The following is a 16,379-nucleotide window of genomic DNA, read 5'->3' on the forward strand; positions in this document are numbered from 1 at the left end:
AAGTGGCTTTAGCAGCAGAGACAGAAGAGGAAAATGTAGAGAGGAGGGAGTGAAAGGATGCCAGGTCCGCAGGGAGGCGAGTTTTCCTGCCCGGAGCCCTGTTCTGTGAGCTCGCAATGAGTCGTCGAGCCACGGAGCAGGAGGGGAGGACCGAGCCGGCCTGGAGGATAGGGGACATAGAGAGTCAAAGGATGCCCAGAACTGTGAGAGGTGAGACATTCCTGAGAGACAAACACTAACTAAAAAATACATACTTAATGGCTCCTATAAAAGATTGATCTAAAAGCGCAGATTGAGTCTTTCATTAAAACAAGTTTATTGAATATAGCATGTTTTTTATGATTTTGTGGTACAAAACACAAATAGGTTGTCTAACAGTCAGAAAATACACTATCATATATTATTTTTGATCTGTGCGCTTTTGGATTAATCAATTCATTTTCTGACTGATTACAATTTGCATTTGGTGTCCTGAGGTTTCTTATGTTCTATTTTAACATAATAAATGCAATCATTTAGGGATTTATTATGGAACATTTATACAATTGAAACATCAACGGTCAAAATGACCGTCATGGCCATTCTAGTAGTTATGGAATTCCGGCACTCTGTGAGTGTTAAAATGAAAGTGAGGAGCCATCAACAGTTAAACATGAAAACCATTTCACAAATAAATTGGGAGGAAAAGCTTGTCAAAATGTCTCAAAATACATTCTGTACCACATTTTCACATAGAAAGTGTTATAGAAACATAATGCAATTATGTTTTATTTGTTCCATCTGGTCTGAGACATTAAACTTGTGTGTGGATCCCCAGGGTATGCAGGTACAACATATTGAGATAATGGATTCTCTCCTATGTGAGTTCTCTGATGTGACTTCATACTGGAGCGCTGGGTGAAGCATTTCCCACACTGTGTGCACTCGTAGGGCTTCTCCCCGCTGTGGACCACAGCATGTCTGATCAGGTTGCACTGCTTGGTGAAACTCCTGCCACACTGTTCGCAGGTGTACGGTTTCTCTCCGGTGTGACTCCGGAGGTGTTCTTTGAGCTGGCTGAAACGCTGGAAGCTCTTCCCACAGAAGGTGCAGCTGAAACGCCTCTCAGTGGTGCCGCCCGACCTCCACTGAGTCCTCATTCTCTTCACCTTGTTAAAACTACTGCGACTCAGGCTGTATCCAGAGAAGGTGGAGGTGGTGGCCATGTTTGACCCGGTCATGCACTCACTCATTCTCACTGTTGCTTCTGAAGCCCTGTACTGATGCTGCCTTGGCTGTAGAGCTAAACTATTTCCGTCATTATTTGAGTTCAGCCTCTCGCCGCTCTGTCCTTCTGGCATCTGTTGTCTAGTCTCATCAGCCAATGTCCTGACATGTCTTTTCATGTGTGCTGCTGCACTGAACATGTTAGCGTGTGGTTTCCCTATAGAAGAGTGAACCGATGGTCCTACATCATCTGTCATAGTAGGAAGGGATGGCAGCCCACTGTGAGATGGGAAAATTGAGATATTCTGAGAGTACTCTTCTGTGGAATGAAAGGAGAAATCTGGGTGGCCATCAGGGTCAGTTTCTCGGCTTGGATCCACAGATGTCCACCGCTGCCCATCAGTCTCATCCATGACAAACTGGTCAGGTCCTGCCAGGGCTGTGGTCTGATCCAGCACCTCCTCTTTCTCATCCTTCACCATCACTAGCTCTTGTGAGTCCTCGTCCTCGGCTGGGCGGTGGTGCTCTGTGCTGAACACCTCTGTAGATGCGAGCCGGGGTGTGCCTGGTTCCTCTGGACCATCAGAATTGGGGTAATGTTCCACTGAGTCTTCAGGAGATATGTTGGGTTGTGTGATGAAGTCCTCATCAAAGTGCCGTTGCTCAAAGGATGGTGGTTGCCCAGGCTTGGAACCAGACTCTAAAGATATGGGATAAACATGAAAAAAAAACATTCAAAAAGACACTTAACCCTTTACACTTGTGGGATTTGGCCTATATGAATAGGGCTAAATGTAAACGTTTTTTACAAAGAAATATGAAATGCATAAGCGTGGTAGCACTTGAAAGGGAGCAGTTTAGAGATTATGGGGAAATTATTAGACTAAAGTTGAGGATACAACAGTTCACCTGACACAAGACTGAATCCAAACATTACACTGTTGATTTTATGTGCATTTTACATTTACTGTACTTTTTGCTGCATTTGTTGATAAAAAAATCAGAAAATGTTCTGGATACATTCAGTAACATAATAAGAATATTCCTGGAAATGTAGGGTAGGTGCAACATAAGACAGAAAATTGACAAGGGTTTGACTGAGAGGACTAACTGTTGTCTCGATGTGGCCATACTCCTCTCCAAAGTCTACATAGTTCCTAAGTCATTTCAATGCACTTTTATGACTCAAAGAAGAGTCTTCAACTATAAGGTGCTTTGAGGAACTAGAACAAGCACACGTGTAGCTGTTTTGTTTATAACACAGCCCTACATCCCCGCCTTCACACAATTCATGTTGTTGTTTTCGTAATTCAAAACCTGCCCATTTTAAATTACAATCTGGGTCAGCTGGGCATCATTTGAAAGTTTGTTATATTGCCAACATGATCAGCTAAGTTATAAAATACAATCTTACAGTGTTAGCCTTTCACAAGGGAATTCAGAGCAACAGACCGTAATTTTGGTGGGCATAGAAAGGAGTAATGAGTGCATTCAGGTGACGAATTTTCTTCACAATAGACAAAAAAAGAAAATAGGCTCATTCTGTTCAGAACAACCCATGGTATGACGCCATGTCATCTTGTAACTGTACATCAAACAGTGATCATAGATGATGACACTGTATATGACGTGGGTTTTATGATACGGAAATGTGAAGTGCACATTTGAACTCAGGCGTTTGGCTTGCTTGTATCAATGTGGTATGTATTATAATCCTCTGTCTCATCTTTCAAAATGCATTGAGTCCTCTTAATTTACAGCATTTCACTCACTCAGACAACAACAAATGTGAAAAATTCTGCCAATTAGCGGGAGGGATAGGGGCAACAACTTGTCGCGTGCGGTGTTCATGTTCAGAACGGCTGTCAGTCAAAACACATACAGCACTGTGAAGCGGCGCAGAGCCTGAAATCTGACGTCATTTATAGCATGTTACTGTACAGCCACTATGTTCCAATTTAGGCACTTTTCAGTGCCCAAATCTGCCATTTTCAACCCGTATAGAGGTACGAGTGTAAAGGGCTACCAGCAGCAAACCATGACTGCTTTGGAATGGACTGTGTGTGTATATGTTCTCCATATGCCAGAACATAAAATGCCCAACACCAACATAGCAATTTGCAATGTGCATAACACTACACCCACACAGTCTTCCATAGACAGACAGAGCAGTACCCCTTATGGTCGCACCCACCCTCTCCAGTGATCCTGAGCTCTTCCTGAGGGTCAGTCTTCCAAATGTCCTCTGCTGTCTCCTCATCTTTGATCAGTATGGGTTCAGTCTCCACTCTCTGCTCCACATATGTAGGCTGTAACAGGGGACTGAGGTTATTACTTTGAACGCACCATATCTAACCCTTTTTGATATTAATGAATCACACAAAAGCTGTAAATTCTCCTGATATTCCAATAACAGAATTGATCCAAGAGGTCAGGTCTCTGTAATTGTAAAAGGTGATGCATCACACCTGGGGTTGACTGTCCTCTCCAACAGCCATCTCTTCATCTCTCCACTGTGAGCAAATCCTCTGCTTGTTCAAAACAATCTTGACTGGATATGAAGATCTCTCTGATGCCATGGGGTAATAAAATAAAATTGTATTCGGTTAAATATCAGGGCTATTCACACATTTGGGTTTTGCATAGGCAATCAAATGATCTAGCTCCACCTTGTTACAGCAGTGATATGTGAATGCTTCTATAGAGCCGTTACACATTAGCTAATATAAAGCACAGCAGCCACATTTTGAACTAAGCTGTTCTTGGCGACACTTCGTTCTCAATTCGGGAGAAAAGTCTATCTTAAAGATGTTCCTGTCCAATTGCAGATGGTTCTCCAAAAAACAGAAAAATATTAAATACATATTTTACACTGAATTTCAGCTGCCAGACACATGTAGAAGTAGATGACAGAGTGTCACATACAATGATACAGTATGTATTAACCCTAGAGGATTGACAGGGGGCTCTGTTGAAGCCACCACACACCATTTTGGTACTCCTCCTCTAGTATAAAAAATTTTATATTTTGGAAGCTATAGAAAGGCCTATTGCACTGTTTATATCTCAATATTAAATCATTTCTGGGTAACAATGAAGTACTTTATTGTAATTGTTTTCTCATTAAAAAAAAATCTTAGCTAAGAGCAATTTCTCAAGCAAGAATTTTGCTAGGACTGTCAGAGTAGTCTGAGTAGGGAGGAGAAAACTGAAAACTAGCTGATTTTGGCAGAGGTTTGGAACTTTCTTATTGGTCTAACTAATTTACTGCCTGGTGATGCCACCAAGCAGGCCAAAACGCCATCCTGCCAAAACAGGCTGAAATTTCAGGCGGTCTTTTCGAATGGGTCTTACACTATAACAGCATTATCATAATTTTCACAGTATTATTCCAACCTCAGTGTGGAAATATATATAGATCACAGGAAAATCAAGTTTTGGACTGCGCTGTGTCTTTAATGTCTACATTAGCTTTGACAATTATATTCTATTTCAGACATCTTAATGCAGGGATCATCAACTAGATTCAGCCGCAGGCCAATTTGTTATTGAGCAGATGGTCGGGGGGCCAGAAAATATATATACATTTTTAATGTTGACAGCAAACTGACCGCAAGAAGCCTAAACAGATATAATATTTGACTAAAACATAATAATTTCAAACCTTGATTACATTTTGGAAAATTGTCCCGCATAGGGTGCCTTCTTTCGGATGGGATGTTAAAACAGATGTCCTGACTCTCTGTGGTCATTCAAAATCCTATGGCGCTTATTGTAAAAGTATGGGTGTACACTCAGGTGTCATGGCTAAATTCCCAACCTGGCAATATACATACAGTGGGGGGGAAAAGTATTTGATCCCCTGCTGATTTTGTACATTTGCCCACTGATAAAGAAAGGATCAGTCTATAATTTTAATGGTAGGTTTATTTGAACAGTGAGAGACAGAATAACAACAAAAATATCCAGAAAACGCATGTCAAAAATGTTATAAATTGATTTGCATTTTAAATGAGGGAAATAAGTATTTGACCCCCTCTCAATCAGAAAGATTTCTGGCTCCCAGGTGTCTTTTATACAGGTAACGAGCTGGGATTAGGAGCACACTCTTAAAGGGAGTGCTCCTAACCGCAGCTTGTTACCTGTAAAAAAGACACCTGTCCACAGAAGCAATCAATCAATCAGATTCCAAACTCTCCACCATGGCCAAGACCAAAGAGCTCTTCAAGGATGTCAGGGACAAGATTGTAGACCTACACAAGGCTGGAATGGGCTACAAGACCATCGCCAAGCAGCTTGGTGAGAAGGTGACAACATTTGGTGCGATTATTCGCAAATGGAAGAAACACAAAAGAACTGTCAATATCCCTCGGCCTGGGGCTCCATGCAAGATCTCACCTCGTGGGGTTGCAATGATCATGAGAATGGTGAGGAATCAGCCCAGAACTACACGGGAGGATCTTGTCAATGATCTCAATGCAACTGGGATCATAGTCACCAAGAAAACAATTGGTAACACTACGCCGTGAAGGACTGAAATCCTGCAGCGCCCGCAAGGTCCCCCTGCTCAAGAATACATATACATGCCCATCTGAAGTTTGCCAATGAACATCTGAATGATTCAGAGGACAACTGGTGAAAGTGTTGTGGTCAGATGAGACCAAAATGGAGCTCTTTGGCATCAACTCAACTCGCCGTGTTTGGAGGAGGAGGAATGCTGCCTATGACCCCAAGAACACCATCTCCACCGTCAAACATGGAGGTGGAAACATTATGCTTTGGTGTGTTTTTCTGCTAAGGGGACAGGACAACTTCACCGCATCAAAGGGACGATGGATGGGGCCATGTACTGTCAAATCTTGGGTGAGAACATCCTTCCCTCAGCCAGGGAATTGAAAATGGGTCGTGGATGGATATTCCAGCATGACAATGACCCAAAACACAAGGCCAAGGCAACAAAGGAGTGGCTCAAGAAGAAACACACTAAGGTCCTGGAGTGGCCTAGCCTGTCTCCAGACCTTAATCCCATAGAAAATCTGTGGAGGGAGCTGAAGGTTCGAGTTGCCAAACGTCAGCCTCGAAACCTAAATGACTTGGAGAAGATCTGCAAAGAGGAGTGGGACAAAATCCCTCCTGAGATGTGTGCAAACCTGTTGGCCAACTACAAGAAACGTCTGACCTTTGTGATTGCCAACAAGGGTTTTGCCACCAAGTACTAAGTCATGTTTTGCAGAGGGGTCAAATACTTATTTCCCTCATTAAAATGCAAATCATTTTATAACATGTTTGACATGCGTTTTTCAGGATTTTTTTGTTGTTATTCTGTCTCTCACTGTTCAAACAAACCTACCATTAAAATTATACACTGATCATTTCTTTGTAAGTGGGCAAACGTACAAAATCAGCAGGGGATCAAATACTTTTTCCCCCCACTGTACATACATATACACACACACATATATGCGTGTATATAATGTATTTGTATATAATGTATTTGGCTAAGGTGTATGTAAACTTCCGACTTAGAGAGTGCATGTCATTACATGTCATTACGTGTTACGTGTCATTTTGTACTTGAAATATATAGAAATACTGTAGAATTCCATTCATTCCTATGGATGACTACTCGGTTTCCACTATATTCTATATAAGGGGTTACCAAACTTTTTCACTTAGGCCCCCCTTCAAGCATTGGGGAACATCCCATACCCTCGCCTGAGCGCGCATGCCATGTCTATTTCTATGGGCACAAAGAATGTTCATGACACAAACTGTTCACACCCCTCTTGCAGGCAGAAAGAAATCTTTGCTGGTTTAAAGCTTATTTACTGCAATTCTATACATTTTGCCAAGGGATGGAGATTTTTTGTTGCCATTTTGAAGCTCATTTCACGCAATTCTACACATTTTGTCATGGGGTGCAGAGAAAAATGTTGCCGTTTTAAAGCTCATTTCCTGCTATTCTACACATTTTGCTATGTCTTATGTTTATTCATGTGATATTTGAGTTACTCAAACGTTACAACAAAATCAATGGGCTAAAAAAGTAGCTTAATAACATTAGCTGTCATGGGATAGTTGATCTGAATATTTCTGACAAGTTATAAATAGCTCTCTAAGGTCTGCAATGACTGACATGACAAGAGGAACACTGCTGATGTAATACCCAGTTTTGAAATTGCACCTTTCAAGAGTAGGTTGAAAGCCGGGTATAGAATAATGATTTCTATAAACCCTGGATTACTGACAAGAGGCGCTGTATTGAAGCCCCCGTCAGTCATCTTGGCATTCCTCCTCAATTGTAAAAAAAAATATTTTGGAAGCTATAGAAATTCATTTATGAATGTCTACATTCGTTTTTGGCACGTTTATTCTATTACAGACACCTTCATGCATACTTTTAAATGATATTGTGAGCTAAACATACAAATAAAATAAAATATTTAAATAAAATCCTTAAAGTATTTTTTGGCGAATACTAATGTTACTGCCCCACCACAGCAAAAAAAGACATTCCATTCATTCCTATGGAGGACTGCTCCTACTAGGGAGTGCCAATATAACCGACCGGTGGCTTCAAAGCCCCTCAATGGCCAATAAATAACCTCAGCAATCCAGGGTTTATCTAAATCATCATCCGGTCATCACTGGAAACTAGTGATGACCGGACTGTCACTAGTTAACACAGCCACAAAGTCATAATTATGGCTAAACCACAGCCATTTCCACAATTTATTATGTTAAAATTAGATGTTAACCGTAGCCACACTGCTATCATTATGCAAAATCTTAAATTATGACCAGAATGCTACATTTTGAAGCCAATTTTGACTTTGGTGGATGTGTTATCTAGTGGAAACCTGGGGGATTCCAATATTACGTCCGGTGGCTTCAAAGCCTTTCATTGGCCATTACATAGCATCCGCAATTCAGGATTTAAACACATCATCTGAGAATATTCAGAAAGATATATTAATTCCACGTTTTGTATCGAGTGAGAAATACCTTTTGCATGTGTGTTTTGGTCGCACTGAAACAGTGCAAAACAGAGATCTACACACAGGCAAAGGGAATTTCTCACTCGATACAAAACTTGCATTTAATAGTTTTCTGAATATTCTGTTTTTTGGAGAACCACCTGCAACTGGATACGGACATTTATATGATACCATTTTCTCCCCGAATCGAGAACAGAGAAACTATCGCCAAAAACAGGGGTAGTTGAAAAATTGCCTACCATGATTTACACTAGCTAATGTGTAACGGATGTAACTTAACGTTATATAATCATTCACATATCACCGCAGTAAAAGTATATACAAAAATCTACTACCTTTTCTCCTGACTCGTCCTCGCGTCTTCTTCAGCTCGCCCTCCATCATTTGACACTTCCTTTTCAGAACATCAATATCTCGCTGGCTTTGGGTAATTTCCAAACGTATAACTGCACAGCTATCATCAACCTGTTTGTTTATTTCTGCTACAGCTGCTTTAGCTAATACCTCCATAATGGATACCAACTGCGCCTGAAAATTGCAGCTGGCCATCTTGTCCAATCCAAATGACAGATATGTATTCTCTGTGTGAAGTAAATAGTATTTTAATGTTCAATAAAGAATCCGTAGATGTTAATAAACTGCAAAAATGTTTCAAGTGGGAGACGCGTGCGCAAATGCACACGTGACGTAAGTAAATATTACCGTAAATATGAGAGTGCAACAGCCCTTCAAAATTAGTACATTTAGGGTAATCATATCTATTGAATAAAGAATTCAGATCGTAAAACGTATTCTCTATTTAGTGAATCGATATGGCTACGTGTAGGGGAGAGTGCAGAGCAATGCAGGTTGGTGTGGTTATTAACGCATAAAAAGCCTATATTTAGGGCTCCCAAGTGGCGCAGGGGTCTAAGGCACTGCCTCTCACTGCAAAAGAATGATCCAATTTGCCTTCCCTAGTATGCCATGGCCCCAAATACTGACCTGCTGTAATCATGTGGTGACATTGAGCTAGAAATGGATGAGTCTAGTGGGGGAAAAGGTGGCTGCACTGCAGTACAATGACACTCACATACACATTTTGATACATCTTGTGAATAATCTGTAAACAAGTTGTTATATGAATGATTTATTAACTGCACTGTTATTATGTGTCCTGTTGGTGGTGTGTGGAGATTCCAAGGGGAATATGTGGTTCATGGGTTAACTATTGATTAAATTAGTATTTAATGAGGGTTTTAGTTGTTGATCTTCAACTAGTCTGACCTGAGGCAGAGGCCAGATAAGAATAGTTTTTTGCCAGTGCCAGGATGGGGCCTTGTTGCACCCTAAAACGTCCCAGCAGCACCATGCTTGCCTCTCCCTCCTGTATCCTCCACACCCTTAGCCGTTGATCCCTGCCCCGAGATACCAGTCAGTAGCTTGGGCTCCTCTGCAGCCAGCCAAATCAGGTAGAGGATGGACACCCGCTGATCCTTGCTAGCCCACGTCCTAACCTGCACAATTGGGTTGGGGTGGTTTCATCAGTTCTTAATCACTGATGTTGTGATCAGTGATGTATTTAATTAATTTAGTTCATTGGCTTACAGAGTTGTTGGCAAACTTTTAAAACCATATACCTGATTTAAGACTCAAGGGTTTCAACCCATCACCATGGTAACCCACTGCTGCATAACCCCCAGTGAAAGCCACACAGAGAAGCGGGCTCCATGGTTGACATCTTCTTTCCCTTCTGAACAACGGACTCCTGTCAAAGCAAACAACCACAATAACAAAGTGATTTTTGAACATCCGAGTGACAGAAATGGACATTGACGAACTTCTGAAAGATGAGTGTAACGGCATATCTTGGGTTCTCCAAACACATTCACCGAGTGGCTCAGACCACCTGACCATAATTGGACCTGTGGAGGAGGGAGAAGTAAAAAGTGTACATTTCAAAATATATGTGTGTGTGTGTGTAAAGCATCTCTCACCGTGTAGTCTGAGCCAGCACTCAGGAGTTTGGTCCCTTCCAGCAGGAAAGTGAGCACCTCGCAGGAAAGTGAGCACCTCTGTAGATCTGCTGTGAGCCTGGTAGCGGCCCATGGAGATAGAGGCTGGAACTGACCACAGCCTCACCTCTCCAGACAGCCAGTGCACAGCAGAGAGGAGGTCGGAGAGAAGGACAGATTGCGTACTGACCTCTGATGACCAGAGAGAGTCTGGGAGGGAGGAAGGAAGGAGGAATTAGAATTAGGGAAGGAAGGTTGCGTTAAAAAGACGAGGGCAAAAGAAGTTAACAGTGTGACACACATCTCTGCTCCCAATATGTCCTTCATTCGACTCACCGTAACTTCACAATTCAGCCAGTACTCCTCAGATGCACAACACCCCACAAGATGACCTTCAGGGTCAAAGGTCACACAGTTCAGAGGTCATGGGCTCGACAGCGCTGTGACCAGACTGGCCTTTGGAGATGACCACACATGTGGAGCATTACATAGATAACATTAACAGTTCAAACTAATTGGTGACGTAGTAATCAGAAGGACTGGCATTGTCTTAATGTGAGACTCACTTTAAGGCTTAAGTCAAGGGACAAAGTTGCAAGGTGCTTCCAGTCTGCACTAACGTCACTTCCTGTTATTTTGTTTGAGTGGCCATCGATAAGGGCTGTCCGTAGACACACGAGAGAGTTTACCATTTTGCATGTGTCTGCAGGATCTGAATTACATAATCCCATATTTCTAAAGCTATTGTATATGGCAATGTGTATTGGCCTGGGAGAGTCTTTTTTTAGAAGTCTTATCCCAAACATTCTTTCCCCTGCAGCCACTCAACGTCCCACAACTCAATCCATCCATCAAATTAAGTAGTTCCCTGTCACGTCCTGACCATAGAAAGCTGTTATTTTCTATGGTAGAGTAGGTCAGGGCGTGACAGGTTTTTTTTCTAGTTTACATTTTCTATGTTGTTATGTTCTAGTTTTTGTATTTCTATGGTTTTTTGGGGGATGATCTCCAATTAGAGGTCATCGTTGTCTCTAATTGGAGATCATACTTAAGTAGTTGTTTTTGGTTTTATGGGAGATTGTTTTTGAGTTAGTTGCACCGCTTCGTCACGGTTTGTTGTTTTTGTTCTTTAGTTTATTTGTATATCTTGCATAGTTTCACAGTGAAAATAAAATGTGGAACGATACACACGCTGCGCTTTGGTCCCATTCTTCAGACAGCCGTGACAGAATCTCCCACCACCAAAGGACCTAGCAGCGTGGCCAGGACAAATGGACATGGGAGGAATTCCTGGACGGGAAAGGACCCTGGAGGCAGGCCGGGGAGTATCGCCGTCTGAAGGAGGAGATTAAAGAAGCGAGAGCAGAGCGGTGACGATACGAGGAACTAGCACAGCAACGACGGAAGCACGAGAGGCAGCCCCAATACATTTTTTTGGGGGGGCACACGGGTTGGTCGGCGAAGCCGAGGGGTGAGTCTGAGAGCGAGGAGGAATATTGGGAGAGACTGAGCGAGGAGTACTCTGAGATAGTGGAGGGGGGTGATGAGAGAGAGCTGTTGGTTTGGCGTAGTATGTACGGCATTTTCCCTGAGGAGCATGTTAGCCGTCAGATGCCACCTGAGTCAGCTCCCTGTACTCAACCCAAGAAGTGTGTTAACGTTCCGGTACAAATAAGGCCGGCTATACGCACCATGTCTCCAGTGCGCATTCACAGCCCAGTACATCCTGTGCCAACTCTCCGCACTCACCGTGGGGAGCGTGTGACCTGTCAGGCACCAGGTTTTGCGGTGATACGCACGGTGTCTCCAGTGCGCATTCACAGCCCAGTGCATCCTGTGCCAGCGCCCCGCACTTGCCGGGCTAAAGTGAGCATCCAGCCAGGACGGATTGTGCCAGCCCTACGCTCCAGACCTCTAGTGCACCTCCACAGCCCAGTACGACCTGTTACTGCTCCTCGCACTCGCCCTGAAGTGCGTGTCACCAGTCTGGGGCCACCTGTGCCAGCCCCACGCATCAGGCCTCCAGTGCGCCTGCCCAGTCCGGGGTGTCCTGTTCCTGCTCCCTGCACTCGCCCTGAGGGGCGTGTTACCAGTCTGGCACCACCTGTGCCAGCCCCACGCCTCAGGCTCCAGTGCGCCTGCCCAGTCCGGGGTGTCCTGTTCCTGCTCCCCGTACTCGCCCTGAGGTGCGTGTTACCAGTCTGGCGCCACCTGTGCCAGCCCCACGCATCAGGCCTCCAGTGCGCCTGCCCAGTCTGGGGTGTCCTGTTCCTGCTCCCCGTACTCGCCCTGAGGTGCGTGTTACCAGTCTGGCACCACCTGTGCCAGCCCCAGGCATCAGGCCTCCAGTGCGCATTCCCAGTCCAGCGGCCCGCAGTCCGGAGTCTCCAGCGGCGGTCCGCAGTCCGGAATCTCCAGCGGCGGTCCGCAGTCCGGAACCTCCAGCGGCGGTCCGCAGTCCGGAACCTCCAGCGGCGGTCCGCAGTCCGGAACCTCCAGCGGCGGTCCCCAGTCCGGAACCTCCAGCGGCGGTCCGCAGTCCAGAACCTCCAGCGGCGGTCCGCAGTCCAGAACCTCCGGTGATGATCCGTGGTCCGGGTCCTTTGGCGACGATCCAGGGTCCGGTGACACAAAAGTGGAGGGATCAGCGGGCAGAGCGGGGGTTACACCACGAACCGGAGCTGCCTCCTCTGTTGGAGGATCCGCGGGATGAGAAGGTTCTTCGTCCTGCACCACAGCTGCCACCGACATTAGTCACCCACCCTAACCCTCCCTTTTTTTTTTTTTTTTTTTTGTTGTTGTTTTAGGTTCCGTTCGGAGTCCGCACCTTTGGGGGGGGGGGTACTGTAACGTCCTGACCATAGAAAGCTGTTATTTTCTATGGTAGAGTAGGTCAGGGCGTGACAGGGGGGTTTTCTAGTTTAGATTTTCTATGTTGTTATGTTCTAGTTTTTGTATTTCTATGTTGTTGTTTTTTGGGATGATCTCCAATTAGAGGCAGCTGGTCATCGTTGTCTCTAATTGGAGATCATACTTAAGTAGTTGTTTTTACCATCTGGTTTTGTGGGAGATTGTTTTTGAGTTAGTGTATGCTGCACCTCTTCGTCACGGTTTGTTGTTTTTGTTCTTTAGTTTATTTGTATATCTTGCATAGTTTCACAGTGAAAATAAAATGTGGAACGATACACATGCTGCGCTTTGGTCCCATTCTTCAGACAGCCGTGACATTCCCATAAGCCCTTACCTAAGGAAGATGCATCCAGAGATGCCGTCACAGCTGCTCACCAGTGACCTCACTTCCTGTTAACGGCCAAGGTAATGTGCAATTTGAAACTTACATATAGTCAGTAGTAAGTCCTTTCCTAGAAAACAATTGATAACACACTACGCCGTGAAGGACTGAAATCCTGCAGCGCCCGCAAGGTCCCCCTGCTCAAGAATACATATACATGCCCATCTGAAGTTTGCCAATGAACATCTGAATGATTCAGAGGACAACTGGTGAAAGTGTTGTGGTCAGATGAGACCAAAATAGAGCTCTTTTGCATCAACTCAACTCGCCGTGTTTGGAGGAGGAGGAATGCTGCCTATGACCCCAAGAACACCATCTTCACTGTCAAACATGGAGGTGGAAACATTATGCTTTGGGGGTGTTTTTCTGCTAAGGGGACAGGACAACTTCACCGCATCAAAGGGACGATGGATGGGGCCATGTACCGTCAAATCTTGGGTAAGAACATCCTTCCCTCAGCCAGGGCATTGAAAATGGGTCGTGGATGGGTATTCCAGCATGACAATGGCCCAAAACACACGGTCAAGGCAACAAAGGAGTGGCTCAAGAAGAAGCACATTAAGGTCCTGGAGTGGCCTAGCCAGTCTTCAGACCTTAATCCCATAGAAAATCTGTGGAGGGGGCTGAAGGTTCGAGTTGCCAAACGTCAGCCTCGAAACCTTAATGACTTGGAGAAGATCTGCAAAGACTAGTGGGACAAAATCCCTCCTGAGATGTGTGCAAACCTGTTGGCCAACTACAAGAAACGTCTGACCTCTGTGATTGCCAACAAGGGTTTTGCCACCAAGTACTAAGTCATGTTTTGCAGAGGGGTTAAATACTTATTTCCCTCATTAAAATGCAAATCAATTTATAACATTTTTGACATGCATTTTTCTGGATATTTTTCTTGTTATTCTGCCTCTCACTGTTCAATTAAACCTACCATTAAAATTATAGACTGATCATTTCTTTATCAGTGGGAAAACGTACAAAATCAGCAGGGGATCAAATACTTTTCCCCCCCACTGTACCTGTCTAGTCTTTTTGGATGAGGTGGAGGGTCCCCTGTCCAGTCCCAACTGCCATATCACCATCCCCTGGACTCAGAGGGGAAGATGGAAACCAGCTCACTGTGATTAGAGGCCATCATAATCTCTAATATCGTCACAACTAGGGTAATAAACAATATAACAACCTCTGAGGTAGCTAAGACATATCATAGGTCAATATGGCCTGTAATAACATTGCTGTAAAAATCACTTACACAAACAGCATAAAGATAAGCTACTGTACCTGTTCTCCGGTTGAGTATCTTGTTCATCTTTTAGCCACCTCATCACATGCACCCATTTTCCTCCAATTCCCATCATGCCTTGTGCCCAGGCATAAGCGGGAGTGTGGTGGGGCTTGTTGAGAGCTTGCTGCAGAAACAGGGCTGGTCAGGAGGGGAGCACGGTGCTGCAGGAACCTCACACAACCCTTCAGACCACTCTGGGCATCCTCTGACATGGGGTCTTTACAGGAAAAGGAGAGGAAGACTTAACTCAGGGTTTTCTGTCTGAGGAATATCTAGAGAGACTTTGCTATACAGATAGAAACAGGTTGAAAATTATAAATTCTATTACCTGAAGAGTCCGATGAGCCAATACCTTCAGACTCAAACCTCTTGCCTGCAGAGGAGAGAATGATAAAAGGAGATGAAAAGCTGTTATAGAAAACTGATCATAGTTGCCTGGACAGGCTGGTTGAGGCTGCTCACCATTTCTCCATATGTCCAGAGAGGTGACTTACTAAACAAGCTGTAGGTTTCCAGGAGATGGTGCGGGAGGCCATGGCACACCTTGGCAAACAGGAAATGTTAACTGGAGAGCAGGGAACGTAGTGCCTCGCACTGGCCTTTCGTCTGACCAAAGACAGACAACCAAGAGTTAAAAGTTGTGTTCCCCTGCTCAGACATTGACATAGTATCTATGTCTCTGTGTTTTGTAATATATACATGTGTAAGTGGTGAGTTTGTGTATGTGATCTTTATCCTAGTACCTACCTGCCATCAGAAGATGAGCTTTGGTCCAGTCAGCCTGTCCTGGGAGGAGGAGCTATTCTTTAAAGGCCAGCCTGACTTTAGGATTGGTCAGAGCCAGGAGGTCATCTGGGCCGTGACAGAGGGATGGATCAATCAGGCTGCAGAAGAACAAGAAAGAGATGGACTGTGTTTACGTTTAATTTCCTACCATTCTCCATTCAACAGTGTATTTTCCTCCCCTAATGACACAAACAGGGAGGCAAACTTACCAAATAAGTTGCAGAAAAACTCCTGTGAACAACATTAAATTCAATGATGCGTGGTCAGTGTCCAGAGCAGCAAGATACAGTATTATTCCTGCATGTGCCTGTGCCATATCTGGCTACAGAAAAAAACAGGTGCTCTCACAGTCTGTTTATTTCCTCTATGGACACCGTAGGACTCTTTATTAATGATCATATGATCACATGCTCTTCCCGGGAAAGGCTATGGGCGCCTTTATGTTGTTTTTGTCAGTAAGCATGTTGAGAAGGGCCTGTAAGTAAGCATTTAGTAAGCATTTCACTGTTAGTCTACACCTGTTGTTTACAAAACATGTGACAAATAAAATGTGATTTGATTTGAAATAACAGAATTTGATTCAATCACATGAAGGACAAAACACTCACTATACAGAAAAGGATTAGACTATACATATGCATCATTCAGTTTACCTACGTTACTGGGTAAACAATATGAAAAGGATGAGACTACATGTACATAAGTTCACATAAGTTACTGGGTAAACAATATGCCAAGCAATATGCTAAACGGTCAAATGCATTTGGTATTGACCCCACAATTGGTGTCTGGGGTACTTGCTCAGATTAAGCCTCTAAAATGGC

General features: G+C 44.0%; 1 protein-coding gene across 1 annotated transcript; it reads right to left on the bottom strand.

The window, feature by feature from the left end:
* Nucleotides 1-292: 292 nt before the first annotated feature.
* LOC106600393 (zinc finger and SCAN domain-containing protein 2) lies at nucleotides 293-8,865 on the bottom strand. The gene is made up of 4 exons (XM_014191704.2): nucleotides 8,540-8,865; nucleotides 3,675-3,775; nucleotides 3,401-3,515; nucleotides 293-1,906 (listed from the first exon to the last, which is right to left on the bottom strand). Exons 1-4 carry the CDS (start codon nucleotides 8,751-8,753, stop codon nucleotides 768-770), a joined length of 1,569 nt encoding a protein of 522 aa, XP_014047179.1. The 5' UTR covers nucleotides 8,754-8,865; the 3' UTR covers nucleotides 293-767.
* Between the last annotated feature and the right edge of the window lie 7,514 nt (nucleotides 8,866-16,379).

This window comes from Salmo salar, chromosome ssa03 (genome assembly GCF_905237065.1).
Source record: "Salmo salar chromosome ssa03, Ssal_v3.1, whole genome shotgun sequence".
Classification (NCBI taxonomy): Eukaryota; Metazoa; Chordata; class Actinopteri; order Salmoniformes; family Salmonidae; genus Salmo; species Salmo salar.

Bases quoted from the DNA above. Each gene is read 5' to 3' on its own strand.
- LOC106600393 (XM_014191704.2), bottom strand. From the start codon at position 8,753: ATGGCCAGCTGCAATTTTCAGGCGCAGTTGGTATCCATTATGGAGGTA. The intron at 3,776-8,539 runs GTAGTAGATTTT...CCATGGCATCAG, and splicing joins AGGACGAGTCAGGAGAAAAG to AGAGATCTTCATATCCAGTC. The intron at 3,516-3,674 runs GTGTGATGCATC...CCCCTGTTACAG, and splicing joins GAGAGGACAGTCAACCCCAG to CCTACATATGTGGAGCAGAG.